The sequence below is a fragment of the Amblyomma mixtum genome, chromosome 1 (genome assembly GCF_055824585.1).
Source record: "Amblyomma mixtum isolate Tamu chromosome 1, ASM5582458v1, whole genome shotgun sequence".
NCBI classification, from domain to species: domain Eukaryota; kingdom Metazoa; phylum Arthropoda; class Arachnida; order Ixodida; family Ixodidae; genus Amblyomma; species Amblyomma mixtum.
This window is the reverse complement of record NC_143012.1, coordinates 69,031,727-69,047,298: the sequence shown is the minus strand read 5'-3', so window position 1 is coordinate 69,047,298 and position 15,572 is coordinate 69,031,727. Positions and strand designations below refer to the sequence as shown.

Sequence of the window (15,572 nt, the reverse complement as noted above, 5' to 3'; positions counted from 1 at the left end):
TCCCTCCTCCTTTCAGCCTTGGTCCTTAAACGGGCCCAGAAACACTATCTTAGTTGACTATTTTGCCTGTTGATCGCATACAGTAAGTTACAATGGTGCTATTAGCGTCGGTAATACCACGCATATTCCGTTTTTTAATATTTTAATGTCCTCCCAAAAACAAATTCATGGCTCTGATGGTGTCCCCACACAGTGGCGGGTTTCAGCAGCGGATATGACATCACCTGGCGCAAGCTTGATGATCGGACAAACAGTAAATATACTGCAAATTGTGTGAATAAATAGAGACACATTTTGTCACCTGTCTGCGTTTTATATTAGACCAACAAAAACAACTTGTTTGTCTTAGATAAAAGCCCTGCAAAGCAAGTAAAATAAAAATACACCACCAGGGGCGCTCTGGCTTGGAAACTACGCTGCCAGTCTCAGCAAGAATGAGTTACAGAGAGCAGGCAACCATGGAGTGCAAACTTCCGCGACGTGCTCTGGCAGGCTGTTTTGATTGGTTGCGCCAGGTGCCGTCATTGGGAGAGCGAAATAGGAGTGGGAAGCCCCGCCAAAATCGAGTTGAGGGCAGCGTTTTGTTTGCTTGTATTTTGAAATTTCTTCACTGAATAACTCCCGTTCCTGTGCATCGATTCCTGTAATTCTTTTTAAGTCAGCATCTGTGTGACAAAGAATCCACCTGAAGTATAGCCGGTATCCCCCCAAGCAGTGTTTCGCAGCCCCTTTAAGGGGGGACGAGGGTCTTAAAACTGACCTTTTTACTTATGGCAAGAGTGTCATGAAGTTTTGCACACAGATGTGTTTTTCTCTCCTGATCCAGCTCATAGAATGTGATAACAGCAAGGTTGAAATGGTATGCGCATTTACTAGGTTCGATTGCATCTCCGGGTGCTAAGATAGAGAAAACCAGATTTAGTTGTTTTTAATACCGTGGTCACTTGGGGCTGAGTGTTAGTCCATCAGGTTCAAGCTCAGTAGAAGTTTAGCATAGCGACGCAACCTAGTTTAAATCTCGATTGAGTCTGGTACTGCTCATTTTAAGGGGGACGAGGGTCTTAAAACTGACCTTTTTATTTATGGCTCAAATGTAATGAAATTTTGCACACAGATGCATTTTATCTTCCGATTCCAAAAATGTAGCCATAATTGTGCTGATGGTCTTAGATCAAAAGTTGTCTTAAATTCTAGAGTGTAATTGTGTAATTTCTTACGCAGCTTTAATGAACTTTCTCATTGGATTTTATTGCTTTTATTTACATGAATTGATAGCCAGAGAATTAACATACCCGATGACATTCTTACTTTTTTTGTTTAGGCCACGTGTAAATAGCAATTTACAATTAGCCTAACGAGTTGCAGTGTCAAATACTGTGACCTCTTACTCTCGACATAGTATATCAGGATGACATGCCTTTAGAGAAAAACGAAGAATGTCACCACGTATGGGAACTATCTGGCTGTCAATTCATGTAAATAAAAGCAACAAAATGCAATGAGAAAGTTTATTAAAGTAGCGTAAGAAATGACCTAATTACATTCTAGACTTTGCAAGATTTAAGACCACAGCTGGATTATGATTACATATTTGGAATCAGAAGAGAAAAACGCATCTGTGTGCAAAATTTCATGAGATTCTAGCCATAAATAAAAAAGTTAGTTTTAAGACCCTCGTCCCCTCTTAAGGTTCTGGCGAATATCTCCGCTGTATTAAGAGAGAGAGAATTCGGGCAAGAGATGTGCTATGGAAAAGGAGCTCTGATTGACTCTAGTTGACTGTTTGTGCAGATCGAGAGTTTTCAAACTGGGTTCCGTGGCGTACTTTTTGGGTACCCTTAGCACCTAAATCAATGCGTGCCTCAACTGCCACCTTTTATTTAGGCGCATTACTTTGGGACTAACTGCGCTGTAATCTCCTGCTGTAGACTGTTTAACCACGCAGCCGTCCAGTTCTAATTATTCAAGAAAACTTTGCGCAGAATAACACAAGACGGAGGTCGAAACACACAAGCGCAAACTCGTGTGTGCGTGTTTCTCCCTCCGCCTTATGTTAATCTGCGCAAAGTTTTCTTGAATATGTTGATACACCAACTGGCCCAACGTTCTGCTCTACTAAGTTGTAATTAAATTTTGATATTTCTTGAGGGACGTACACTGGCATGCTTTTTTTTTTTTTTTCGTGCATATCGTGCAGGAATAGATGAAAGCCAAGACTTAAGGTGTTCCCCAGCACCTTTTGAAAGCGGTTGAGCTTCCCTCAGGCTGAAAGGTCTGCGAACCCCTAATGTGTACGATGAAATGAGCAAGGGGAACAATATTTCTTCAACAGTACAGTCAAACCTTGAGAAGCTATGTTTCTGTACATAGGCAATTCAACACCTAAATATATAAAGTTCTCAAGCACTTATTAGGTAATTAATGATCATCAGATGACCTTGTGATTGTTGCGATATGTATGAAGTATAACGGGTGCCTTTAAATTTTCTGTTCCGCTATCAGCAATTTCATTTAACAGACCTTGTCAGCTATTAATTCATTGCATGGAATGTGATAGAAGCAATGTTGAAATGGTATACGCATTTACCAGGTTCGGTCGCATCTCCGGGTGCTAAGATAGAGAAAACCAGATTTAGTTGTTTTTAATACCGTGGTCACTTGGGGCTAAGTGTTAGTCTGTCAGGGTCAAGCTCTGTTGAAGTGTAGCATAGTGACGCAACCTAGTTTAAATCTCAATTCAGTCTGATCCTGCTCATTTTTTAATCGGGACAGTTCCTGCGGTGCCGGAGAAATTTTTGAAGGTTATCATGGAGCTGCCAGTGTTACCCAGCAGCACGGGTAATTGGCCCAATATTGGTGATATATTAAAAAAGACTGGCCCTACAAAGGACCGAAGTGAAACCAACCAGCCAAGAAAAGAATCAAGAGAATACTTCAAGGGTAGCGTACATACGTATGCGCGTTACCCTGGAAGTACAGTGGCCAACCGATTTTTCGGACTCGGCGGGACCTGAAATATGGTTCGAATATTTGAACAGTCCTAAAAATGCGTGGGCTGAAAAAAAAAAAAACTTTTCTGTGAGAAACCGGCTTTCAAAATCGCGAAAATCGGCGCTCCCCATGTTCCGCCTACAGGCGATAATATTAGCCTCTATCTGAGTCATAGCCATACTTTCGTCATGTCCGCACCCTATCACATCATGATACGAGCCAGTGCAATGTGGCCGCAGTCGTGCTGCGAATGAATGCACTCGCTGTGTGAAGCAAAAACAGCCAGTTTGCATGGGGCAGTGACGCTCGCGAAGACTGAGAGGTAACCCACGGGAAGACGCGAGCGGAAGTGAGCGCCTTCGAATGCAGTCCCCCCTCCCCACCTCTACCGTGTTTGCGGCCCCGTACCGTGGGGGGGCGTCGGCCAAGCCGCGGCGGACGCTGCAGCTGTCAAACTGTCCCATTGTACCGTTTTCAAGGCGATCGCGCACTCTTTGTACGCCATCTCGGTGGCAACGGAGAGCATTATCTCGAATGGCAACGATGGAGAACAAATAGCCAAGCCTATTCATCCAAGGCAGTCCGGTTGCGCCCACCCATTCCATTTATATCCAAGATGGTGCCTTTCACGGTGACGGGGAACGGGTTGGTTGCGACAGCGATGCCCGCTCGCGTCTACATTAGGCCGAAATAGCAAACTCTTGGTTGAAAAATGACCTCCACAATATTGTTGGCGTCTATTTTAGTCCGAAAATTCGAACTTTTAGACTCCGCAAAGTCCGAAATATCGGTCGTGAAAATGTACATGCTCCTATAAGATGCGTGACGGTTCCTCAGCAAAGTCCGAAATATCGCGCAAGTCCGAATTATTGGAGTCCGAAAAATCGGTCGGGTACTGTATATATTTATTTTTTATTTATTGAAGTTACCTCTAAAGGCCCTCCAGAAGAGGGTTTTACATGGAGGGCGGGGGGGGGTACAATCATATAAGTAATCGCGATACATTTTAGCAAATAAGTGTGGCAAAAAACGTTAATTAAAACAAGGCATAACACAAAGGAAAAATGAACACTAACAAAAACAGCAAACTTTTACACTTTTCCGTCACAGCGAAGAAGCTCTTGGAGTTTTTTTATTGTCAGTTTCTGTGGCGATGACTGATGGCAAACTATTCCATTCAGTGATAGTACGGGGAATGAATGAATGAATGAATGAATGAAACTGATCTTATTTCTTTTGTTGGCTGCAGGTAATAAAATTTCTGGTGCGCGCAGCGCCACCTGACGTGTTGCAGGACGGACAACTCATAGGTCTGTGTTGGTTGAGTGAAAACTGTGATCGGTATTGTATTGAGTTGGTATTGAGTGTCTGTGTGATGGTGGTGTCGCTCAAGGGGTTATTGAGAACAACTGCCAGGCAGAGGAAAAGCGTCGGAATCTGAAGCAGTAACGCTTTGCACGCAGCTGGAAGAGCTGGTGCGGCACTACGAGTGGATTCCGTCGGAGCGGTCCTACTTTGGCAAGAGCAACACCGAGTACGACTTCGAGGCCAACAACCCGGTGGACGCGGGCCGGCGGATCCAGAAGCTGTCCGAGACCAAGGAGAAGCTGGGACAGAGCGTCAACTCACGCGCCCAGAGCATGTTGCTCAAGGCCGAGGAGCGGGTGAGGGCGGCTGACGGTTTTTATTGCATGAAATGGGTTGTTCGGTCACCACTGACTTTCCCCATTCCTGGTCTCCCGCTGTCTGGCCTCTCTGCATCCACTTTCCCGGTGTCTGTTTGAAAAACAAATCACTTCTCCTTAACAAGGCCCTGTCAGCCATATATTACTGATCAGGCAGTCTTAAAGGGGTACTTGAAGGTACAATACAGTCGACCCCACTTATATACTATCTAGAGCAATGTCATCATCATCATCAGCCTGACTACGGCCACTTGTGATGCCAATTGTGATGCCACTTGTGGTACGATGCCACTTGTGAGCTTGACGGCTACGGCATTGCACCATGAAAGACGCCACAAAGATCTCTAGCATTTTGTATCTGTTCTTCGGCGTTCTAGACAAGTGCACGAAGTACAGCTTTTAATGAAACTGCGAAATATGTCATGCCGTGCGGTTTTTGTCTCGAAAACAGACCAGCATCGCCATGTTTTTCAACAGATAGATTTGCTGTGATCTGAACAGTTTTTCACAGCTTTTGGGGACCATTCGATAATTCGACCTTTGGTTGATTCGGCCAGTTTTGTTTTTTGCTCTTCTGAAGTCTTACATAATGAGGTAATGCAGCGTGGCGAGTGTAGCCAGCAATCCGAAGAGTCTCACGATTAAAGCTGTGCAAACCACCTGTCGTACTGAAAGACAAGACAGAAACATGAGCTCTGAGTGCTTTGCTTCACATTCCGAGCTCTCAGCTGCGTTCAGTCTTGTAAGTGGCACCTCCTATGGCAGGGGAGCTTTGGTGATCACCTGTCATCAAAATGCCGTAACCTTCCTTGTGTTGAAGGACCCATGAATGTTCTGGAGTACATCAGGAATTTAACTTGCAGTTTTCTAAACGTGATTAAAGCCACCTATCTGCATGAAACAAAAATGGTTGTGTTCCTTGGGAGTGATATGCCAGTCTAGTTTAGCTTCTTGCTTAGTTTCCTATTCCCTTTAACGTTCCTCTAAAATATCTTTGGGATGTGCCTAGTAGACAGACAGGCAGTGTTTTTGCACTGTGCAGTGCAAGTGATGTGTGTTTGAAGGAGCGGTGAGGCAAAGCTTCTAGTTTTTTTTGCGGCGAACAGTGCCAGAGATCTTAGCTGAAGTGTAGTGGCAGGCAGAAAAATTCAGGGGGCACTTTGGCTGTCTAAAGTGCGTAGAGGCGAAAGCGGTTTCCGCACCACTTTGGCTGCTTCTGTGGCACTGGTGGCGTCACATATAATTGCGTACTAATTACTAAGTGATGACAAATCACTGATTAATGCTTAATTACTGATTAATGCCTGAATACTAATTAACTGCTAATTAATGACCCTTAAGCTTCGCCTTTAGGAACGCGAGTGTGCCTTGCTGTATGAACTTTTTGAGGAAAGAAAATGGCACAGTAATTCTCTGTCATCTAGGTGGACACCTGAACTGCACCATAGAGGAAGGGAGTGAAAGAAGAAAGACAAAGATGGCCCATAATGAAGAAAATGAAAATTGTATTTGAGGAAAGGAAATTATGTAGTAACTGTCTCACATATCCGTCCACACCCATCAAAATTCAGGGGGGGGGGGGGGGGGGGGGGTGCACTTTTTTGACCTAAAGTGCGGTCACTGATGTGTGGTTAAGATGTTAAGCTTCGCCTGCGACAGGGTCTTGCAAGGACAGCAAGACCAGGGAGTCCATAGAATGACATCGCCTTCTACACCTTGCCTCTAAATTGGTTTTTGAGGAAAGGAAATCTATGTCTCTCATATCTCGGTGGACACCTAAACCTCCCTGGAAGGGAAGGGAGGAGGATGGCAGTGAGCGAAGACACCGTACTCACTAGAAGAGCCTTTGTTCATTCCAAACCATCTGGCATGGCGGAGTGGATAGCATGCTGTCTCGCATTGCGAGGACCGGGGTTCGATTCCCGAGCTTGACCAATTTCCTACTCGGTTTTATTTTTTTATATGACCTGACTAGAAAAGTTAATTACGCTAATTGGGTAATTAAGCAATTAACTAAGCTCAGTCCTCCTTTCTTGGAGCATCACTATAGGATCCCTTCAATTGGTTGCATGGTTACTAGCCAAAGTACAATTGGCCCCGTTTGAAATTGGCGCACTGTAATGTCACGACCGTTTCGACCAACTGAAAAGCGTGACATTTCTGTCGACAACTGCTGCTTACAACGATGAGACATTAAAGGCTTTCGCCTTAATATCATCATCATCAGCCTGACTTTGCCCACTGCAGGGCAAAGGCCTCTCCCATGTCTCTCCAATTAACCCTGTCCTTCGCCAGTTGCGGCCACAGTGTCCTCGCAAACTTCTTAATCTCATCCACCCACCTAACTTTCTGCCACCCCCTGCTATGCGCTTGCTTTCTCTTGGAATCCACTCCGTTACCCTTAAGGACCAGCGGTTATCTGGCAGAATATACTCCAGCATTACTTAAAAAAAAGACTGACACAAAAAAATACATCAAAGCTACATTCGTACTATGAGATGCGCTATTGCAGAGTCTGCGAAGTGTCTGCCGTGAATGGGAAAATGGGGAAACACTGGGGCATTCGTGTCTGGGAAAGTTGCGACAAAGACGGGAAATGCTGGCACGGTTAGCTCTCAGCGGAGGAAAATGAGCTTCAGCATCACTTGTTCTTTTTCGGCAAGCTCCTGCATTTGTCGGGCTCCTGCTTTTGTTGAATCGGCTTCTTTCTCGTGCCACGCAGTACCAAGACCTGCAGAAGAAGAAGCAGACGGTGATCCACGACCGGGAAAAGATCATCGACGTCATCCGCGAGCTGGACGAGAAGAAGAACCTGGCCCTCAAGGAGGCCTGGAAGAAAGTCAACAAGGTGTGTGCTTTTTTGGTGAGATTGCAAGGGGCTTTTGCATGTCATGGCTGCCAATAGAAAGGTGCAGTTAGTGCACTTTCTTCATTATCGTTATGGGCTTCTGTGCCATTTTAAAAACCAACTGACATCTTCTGACATGCATTCGAATTGACTGGACATTCATCAGCTGGACATTGACTGGACATTCATCAGCTGGACATTGAATGAACATTCATCAGCTGGACATTGACTGGACATTCATCAGCTGATTGATGCCTCCTTCTCCTCCAACTTGGGCTTCAGGGTGTGCGGATTCTTAGACTGAGGGCTCACAATGCCGGGTTCTCGGGTTTTATAAAACCTGGTTAAAGGGAAACTCCATAGCTTTTAGAAATCAACGAGCTTAAGAGGATCGAATGTGTGAAACTTGCAGGTAAAGCATACGAAATCCTTTTGGGCTAGCACTTGAAATAGTGAAGTAATCGCCGATTAAAATCCGGACGCCCTTCAAGCTTCTTCGCAGCGCACAACGCCAAGTGGAGGGCGCATGATGACGTCATCGAAGATATCGGTACATTTCCAACGCACAAAACGCCTGCTTTGAAGGAAAAGAAACTAACGCCACCGAAGGCAAACCCCGTGGAGATTTGTTTGGCAGCGTCTAACGAGTCATGGCAGGGTGTGGCTGACGACAGCGGTAATTTGAAATCATACCTTCCGTGACGTCACGCGGAGTTTCCCTGCACTCCTCCGGTGCATTGAGGAGAAGCGCAAAATTCAATCGTCGATTATGTCACTATTTTAAATGCTAGTGCAAAAACACTTGGCATGCTTTACCTGCAGCCGATATAGATTTGAATCCTTGTGTATATTGCGAAATTTTTCAAAAAACTGCTGCAGCTGCCCTTTAAACTCGAGGCATACCACAGATGACCAGAAGGAGTTTATTAATTTATTTATTGGTCTTTGTTTCTTTACAAATGTACGCAAACACTGCTCGGACCCATAGCCAACGGCTAGTAACGGGTCCAATAGAAAAAAGTATACAAGCATGCAGGCAACAGTATACCAAAATAAAGACAGTAAGTTAGTATAAAGAAGGCTATACATCACTCTCATCACTTGTAAGAGCATCAGCAAAAGAAACACATATATTACAGATTATATAAACTAAAAACTTACAGATGAAACAAAACGCATAGAACTTACTCGAGAATTAAGCCATCACAAAAAGCTAGGGGAAAATAGCTGGTAAGTATTTACAAAGCATCACAAGGGTACAACACACGAGAAGAGGATAAAATGATTTCAGTGCACACTTTCTAATTACAAAACGTTTTTAGAATAGACGCAAATGTATAAATCTATAAATAAATCAAGGTATCGGGATTCGGCTACATGCAAATATCAGGCAAATATCTAAGACGACTAGTAAAAAATGAAGTTGGAAAAGAGAGAGGTGCTTAGATGAGCGGCGGTCAGGTTACCTTCAGGTGTTTGCCACTTAGTGTAACTTTTCTCCACTGTTTATGTGTGCATGCATGTGCAGGACTTTGGCTCCATCTTCTCTACGCTGCTCCCCGGCACGGATGCCAAGTTGGTTCCTCCTGAAGGCATGGACGCCCTCCAGGGGCTGGAAGTCAAGGTGGCCTTTGGTGGAGTCTGGAAGGAAACGCTCCAGGAGCTCAGCGGAGGGCAGAGGTCGCGACCTTTTCCTTCATCCTTTCTTTTTTGCGTCTACTGCACTGGGACAGTGGCTTGCACCGGTTCATTTTGGAGCATATTGAGGCGAAAGCCTTTAGCGCCTCATCGTTGTCGACAGAAGGTTGTCAGCAGAGGTGTCACGCTTTTCGGTTGGTCGGAATGGTTATGACATCAGAGTGCGCGGATTCGAAGTAATGAGGTGACCGACGGATGCCTGACGCCCCCTTTTGGAGCAGACGACAACTAATAAAATAGTTGTCCGCTCCGACAGGGGGCGTAAGGCGTCCGTGGATGACCACATTGCATACCTCATTACTGCAAACAGAGCCATGGATACAACCGAACTCATCGAAGCAGAGAGAGAGAGTTGTGCTAAAGAAGCAGTCGAAGTCAGCAGTCAAAGTGTGCAGTTGTAATGTGTAGTCAAATAAAGCACTAGTACAGCACAAACAGTCTCGCAGTCAATGGCAAACAGTCCGTCAGGGAAGGCTTTCGCCTTGCAGCACTTTAGAGAGCCAATGTGCCCCCTGAATGTTTTTAGAAAGTTAGATGGGCGGATGAGATTAAAGGGCGACCCACATGGAGCGAACTTGCGCTGCGGATTTTGAGCGGCGCGGCGGAACGCGGACGCACCGCCGCTGTGCCACACCACAAGAGGCGGAAAACGGGCGGCTGCCACCAAACCGCTGCCGACAAAAACAAAAAAAAAAAAGATTTGTAAGCTTACTCTAAAGCCATTGTTTATTGGAGGGCGTATTCTCACTTTTTAGTTCAGTGTATGCTATCTCCCCTCTCCACTCCACCCCCACTCGGTTTCACCCTGCGCGCCGAGCCACCGGCAGCTGCTGCTAGCAGAGACGCAAAAATAGACTCAGCCTATAGTAGCGCCATCTGGTTCTCGGGACAGGAACCATTATTGTAAACAAACCGGCTCTCCTCTTAAGCCTAGAAGTGGGAGAATCGTCACTCTAAATAAAAAAATAAGGCAAATTTATCACTTATAAGTTTTATTATAGGCAAGGCGAGACGAAGCGAAAGACCGGTGCTCCATTTACGGCCAGTGAACGCAGTGAAAAAGGCAGCAACAACGACAATTCAGTCCAAAGCGAGGGGTCCGACTTCGAAAGGCGCCGCCATGTTTGTCGCCGCGCGCGGGCGGAAGCTAGATGCGGGAAGAGAGCGCCCTCATTGGTCCGCGCTGACAACTCGCATTCGCCGCTTCCGGTGAGCGGCTGACCGCCGGGCGAACGTATCTAGCACTGCTTGGTCGGCGGCAAGAGGCCGCCGCCGGGCGGCCGTACGCATGTTTTCCGCGAGAAAACCGCTCCATGTGGGTCGGGCTTAAGAAGTTTGCGGGGATAGGATGGCTGCAGCTGGCTTAGGACAGGGTTAATTGGAGAGACATGGGAGAGGCATCTGCCCTGCATTGGGCGTAGTCACGCTGATGATGATGATGATGATAAAAAACATGGACACAGAGGCAGCAAGGTGAATGCACAGTGTTCCTGTGGGCTGTTTGCAATGTAATATGTTGAGCGGGTTCACACTAACAAGCCAAGCTAAATTGCCTTGCAGGTGGTTTGAGAGTGTCAGGAAGCTATACAGTGAAAGCTCGTTAATTCGACCCCCGTTAATTCGGAAAATCGGATAATTCGACGTGCACGCGAGGTCCCTACAATTATATATAGGAGTCTATGGGGCAAAACTCTCGTTAATTCGGACAAATTTTGCCATGCGTCTGTTAATTCGACTTCACTCCGCAGCCCGCCAAGCCGGTGCACCGAGAGCAAAAAGAAAAAAACACTGGCACGAGCGGCGCTACTGTACGGCTGATAGGCCATCCGTATGTCATCGTCATCAGCAGCGTGAGAGAGGGCGAGGGAAGCGAGGTTAGCGGCGGCCGACAATATCTCGATGTCAGCCGAAGTCTTTTTTTTGTGCTTTGTTGTGTCGCAGCAGTCGTGTTGGTGTCGTCCGCGTAACCCTATCCACAGCAAGTCTCGTTTTGGCGTGTGTCGTTGTTTCCACGTATTCTTGCTGCTACGATCGCGGTTATTTAACAATAAGGCGGTGCCTTTTTTGGTAATTGTGCACTTTGTGAGCATGTTTACTGCGCTGCTTGTTGTTGCTGTTTTGTTGCGACTGAGAAAAGGGTGAAAGAAAATTGCACGGGCCTGCCTACTGGCTCAGCCGAGCCGCCACCACTGCCACGTGCAGATAGAGGAGAGTTAAAAGATCAGAGGAAAGATAAAGAGAAAAGATAAGACGCACGTTGCAGCAACAACCGCATCCGCTGAAGCGAAAGCTGGCTGAAAAAACAGATAAGCGGCCTAAGCCGCGCTCGCTTCACCTCCTCCCCGCGCTGCTTTCGAGTGGGTAGCACGCAGTGCCTGCGCGCCTCGCCTTTGTGTCCTGTCAGCTGACCGAGGATGAAATAATTGAAGTGACAGGCGCTGACAACAACGATTCGTCGGAAGGCGACGATTGTGAGCAGTTGTCCCAAATGCCGAAGTGCATGGTGAAGAAGCCGCAGAAGCTGTGTCCGTGCGGGAGGACTTCTGTGAACAAATCCCTGATGGTGTGTGTGCCACGAAGCACCTGGCAGCTGTTAGAGCTATCGTAGTCACTCAAATTCGCTCGAAAAAGCAGATGACGATAACAGATTTCTTTGCCAAATAAAGGTACATACGTCCTGTTGCGGCAAACATTGTTTTTTGTTGTTCATTCGATAATTCGACATTTGGATAATTCGACAATTTTTCGCGGTCCCGTCAGTGTCGAATTAACGAGCTTTTACTGTACTAGGACACAGAAAACTTGGGAAAAAAGAAACAATGTGCACAGGACAAATGCAGACTGACAACTGTTCAACTGTTTTATTGGTTTACGTGGCAAGATGGTTTCAGCACAGCCTATAACTGTCGGGAAATGTTACCAGCTAGGCCAAATTTTAGCTCTTTTTCTTTATAGCCTTCGTTACACTGGCCCATGCTCCAGCAATAAGTTGGAGCAGTAGAATCAATTGCATGACTTTTCACACAAGTACATCGATGATTGCCGACGGTATCCGTGCAAATAAGGCTGGGAAAACCCTGCTCCGAGGGCAAAAAGTTCGATAGTTTTTATTTTTTGTATTTATTATTTCAAAGATTTGCGCGTCATTCTTCAGCCTTTCGTGGAAAAGCTTTAGGTTACGCTACATTGAAACAAGCAGGAAAAAAGTTAAATACGGCTGCTTCTGTGTCACGCCCCGCCGCAGTGGCTCAGTGGTTGTGGCGCTCGGCTGCTGACCCGAAAGACGCGGGTGCGATCCTGGCCGCCGCGGCCGAATTTCGACGAAGGCAAAATTCTAGAGGTCCGTGTGCTGTGCGATGTCAGCGCACGTTAAAGAACCCCAGGTGGTCGAAATTTCCGGAGCCCGTCACTACGGCGTCTCTCATAGCCTAAGTTGCTTCGGGACGTTAAACCCCAGTAAACCAAACCAATAAACCAAGCTTTTATGTCGCATTTCGTTATTGATGCAATGATGCTACGAGGTCAACTTTGGCGCTTCTGCGAAGTGAGTAGATGTTCGTCCCTAGACTTGTAAGAGTAACACTGAAAAAGGAATTCTGGGAGGCAAGCTCGAAATCAGATGCAGTTGCAAGAGTAGTTGTACAGGGGACGTACTGTAGTACAGAAGTATTAGTAGTACCAGGGAAAGTGAAGTAGGAAAAGAAGTACAAGGGCAGGTGCTGTACTTCTCATTACCTTCCAAAATGAACAAGTGGCCTGTTGTTCGTTTTGAGCCAGCAGTGAAAATTCATTACGTTGAACGTGGAGTAAAATTTACTTCGTTATGTTGAAGCAAAAATGGTGTCCTATGAAGTTATGAAAACCAAAATGCTTCGTTGCGTCTAGGATTTCGTTTAATCAAAGTTTGTTACGTAGATGTTTAGCTGGTCTCTTCATTGATGTGTGCTGCCTAGTCTGTCTTGTCAGAGTGACCCATGCTTCCTTTCGTAATAGGTCCCTTGTGGCCCTCTCCCTGATCCTGTCCCTGCTGCTGTTCAAGCCAGCGCCCATCTACATCCTGGACGAAGTGGACGCGGCCCTGGATCTGTCGCACACGCAGAACATTGGCCAGATGCTGCGCGCCCACTTCAAGCAGTCACAGGTGAACACTTTGTACACAGGGGACGCTGCATTTTGGCACCAGGTGTCGAACGCAGGCACAGCAGTGGCATGGGGCAAAGAAATTTATTGCAGTGGCAAGAACGGTATGAACTAGTGCAGTGCAGTACAGTACAATATCAGTAGTGCAGTATGGGTAAGAACAGTGCCAGTAGTGCAGTATGGCACTTGGACTAGGACTAGGACTTGGCACTTGGACAGTATGGACGGCACTTGCAAATTTGGTCCTTAAACTTGAACACCTTTGCGTTCAACAACTCATATTATCTTCAAACTAGCGGCACAGCTATGGGCACAAAAATGGCTCCAAATTACGCCAACATATTTATGAACAGAATTGAATCAGACTTTCTCTCCTCATATCCAACAAAACCAGCTTTTTACAAACGCTTTCTGGATGACATATTCATAGTTTGGACAGAAACCGAGGACGAACTCATCCATTTTATCGCCTCATTCAACAAAATCCATCCATCCCAATATCTTTTTCACACACACCTACTCAACCAATGAAATTAACTTCCTGGATGTGTTGGTTCGAATAGAAGGAAGTAAATTAATCACTAGTGTATATAAAAAACCCACAGACAGACAACAGTATCTTCATTTCAACAGCTGCCACCCACGCCACTGCAAAACTTCAATCCCATACTCACAGGCCATCAGATTCAAACGAATTTGCTCACGATCGGAAGATTTTCACGAAATGCTAATCGCATGCGGGACACCCTAAACAAACAACATTACCCGTCTTCTATAATCAATGATGCTATTAAAAAAGGCAGAAGCAACTAATATTAATCATGTCATTAAGGAATCTCAGCCAACATCACAGCGCTGTAATCTCATACTAACCTTCACAAATGATCTCCCGAACATTAACAACATCCTGAAAAAACACTTTAATATCATAGAACAGAGTGACCGGCTTTCAAAAATTTTCACAACGGTCCCTCAAGTAACATATAGAAAACCAAAAAATCTGCAAAACCATGTTGTCCATTCGACAGTCAATAAACTTGAGAGCTGTGGGTTGCATACCATGCGAAAAAAGCCGATGCCAAGTCTGCAAACACATGGAAACCACGGCACTGGCTAAAAGCACCCATCCAAATTTCAAGCATTCTATCCGGGAAGACCTGAATTGCGATTTCAGCAACGTGGTTTACATGCTCGAGTGTGGCGACTGTCGAATGCAATACATTGGCCAAACAGACAATTCCTTCCGATTAAGATTTAATAGCCGCCGCAGTGGCTCAGCGGTTATGGTGCTCGGCTACTGACCCAAAAGACGCGGGTTCGATCCCGGCCGCGGTGGCTAGAATTTCTTTGGAGGAGAAATTCTAGAGGCCCGTGTACTGTGCGATGTCAGTGCACGTTAAAGAACCCCAGGTGGTCGAAATCTCCGGAGCCCTCCACTACGGCGTCTCTCATAGCCTGAGTCGCTTTGGGATGTTAAACCCCATAAACCAAACTAAACCTAAGATTTAATAACCACCGCTCACACACCCAATCCCTCCCCAACCTCCCTCTTTCGAAACACCTCCGCGAGAAAGGCCACGAGTTTGACAAACTTAAAGTAACAATACTACAGAGTGGCTTCAAAAACACTCGTGAGCGCGAGCAACGAGAATCCTATTTTATTTTTAAATTTAACACAGTGCAAAATGGCATTAATGAAACTTACGGCACCATCACCTCTCTTCCGAAGTTTCTCTCTGTTGAAGGTCAGATTTTTATTCTTTATTTTTTCCTGCCCTCGTGGCCGGGAGAAGAAAAAGTTCCCACATTTTTCTACGAAAGTTGCTGCACGGCCACGCACCTGTCGAGCACCTCCGAGCTGGACACGCCTGTCAACAAGCAAGCTGTTTTGCTTAACAAAGCAGAGGCCGCATCTGGACGTTGTATTTTCTCCCTGTTCCTCACACTCACCCCACCCCCCTCCTTTATTTTTTTTTTTTGTGTGGGTCGCGCTGCCTCTAATAATTTTTTATGTGTATTTTTCTGCTATGTGTTTTGTGTTTCCCACTTACCTGTTCTGTACCCACCCCTATAAAAGGGGATGCATTAACAATGTAAAATCACTCCTGAAGAATATCGGTCTTCCGAACGAAACGTCGAGTCGAATAAATATGTTTCCTTTAACGAAGCGTATACTTCGCTATATACTCTTGTAAGCAGTCTAGTACTCC

The 15,572-nt window shown here is 45.8% G+C and overlaps 1 protein-coding gene across 1 annotated transcript in view; it reads left to right on the top strand.

Annotated features, from left to right (window-relative positions):
- Window positions 1-15,572, top strand: part of SMC2 (structural maintenance of chromosomes 2) — a 95,493-nt gene that overhangs the window by 77,070 nt on the left and 2,851 nt on the right. Inside the window, exons 18-21 of the mRNA XM_089551867.1 lie at window positions 4,455-4,655; window positions 7,399-7,524; window positions 9,053-9,204; window positions 13,216-13,363. Of these exons, the coding sequence (XP_089407993.1) occupies window positions 4,455-4,655; window positions 7,399-7,524; window positions 9,053-9,204; window positions 13,216-13,363 (627 nt within the window). The remainder of the gene's footprint in view (window positions 1-4,454; window positions 4,656-7,398; window positions 7,525-9,052; window positions 9,205-13,215; window positions 13,364-15,572) is intronic.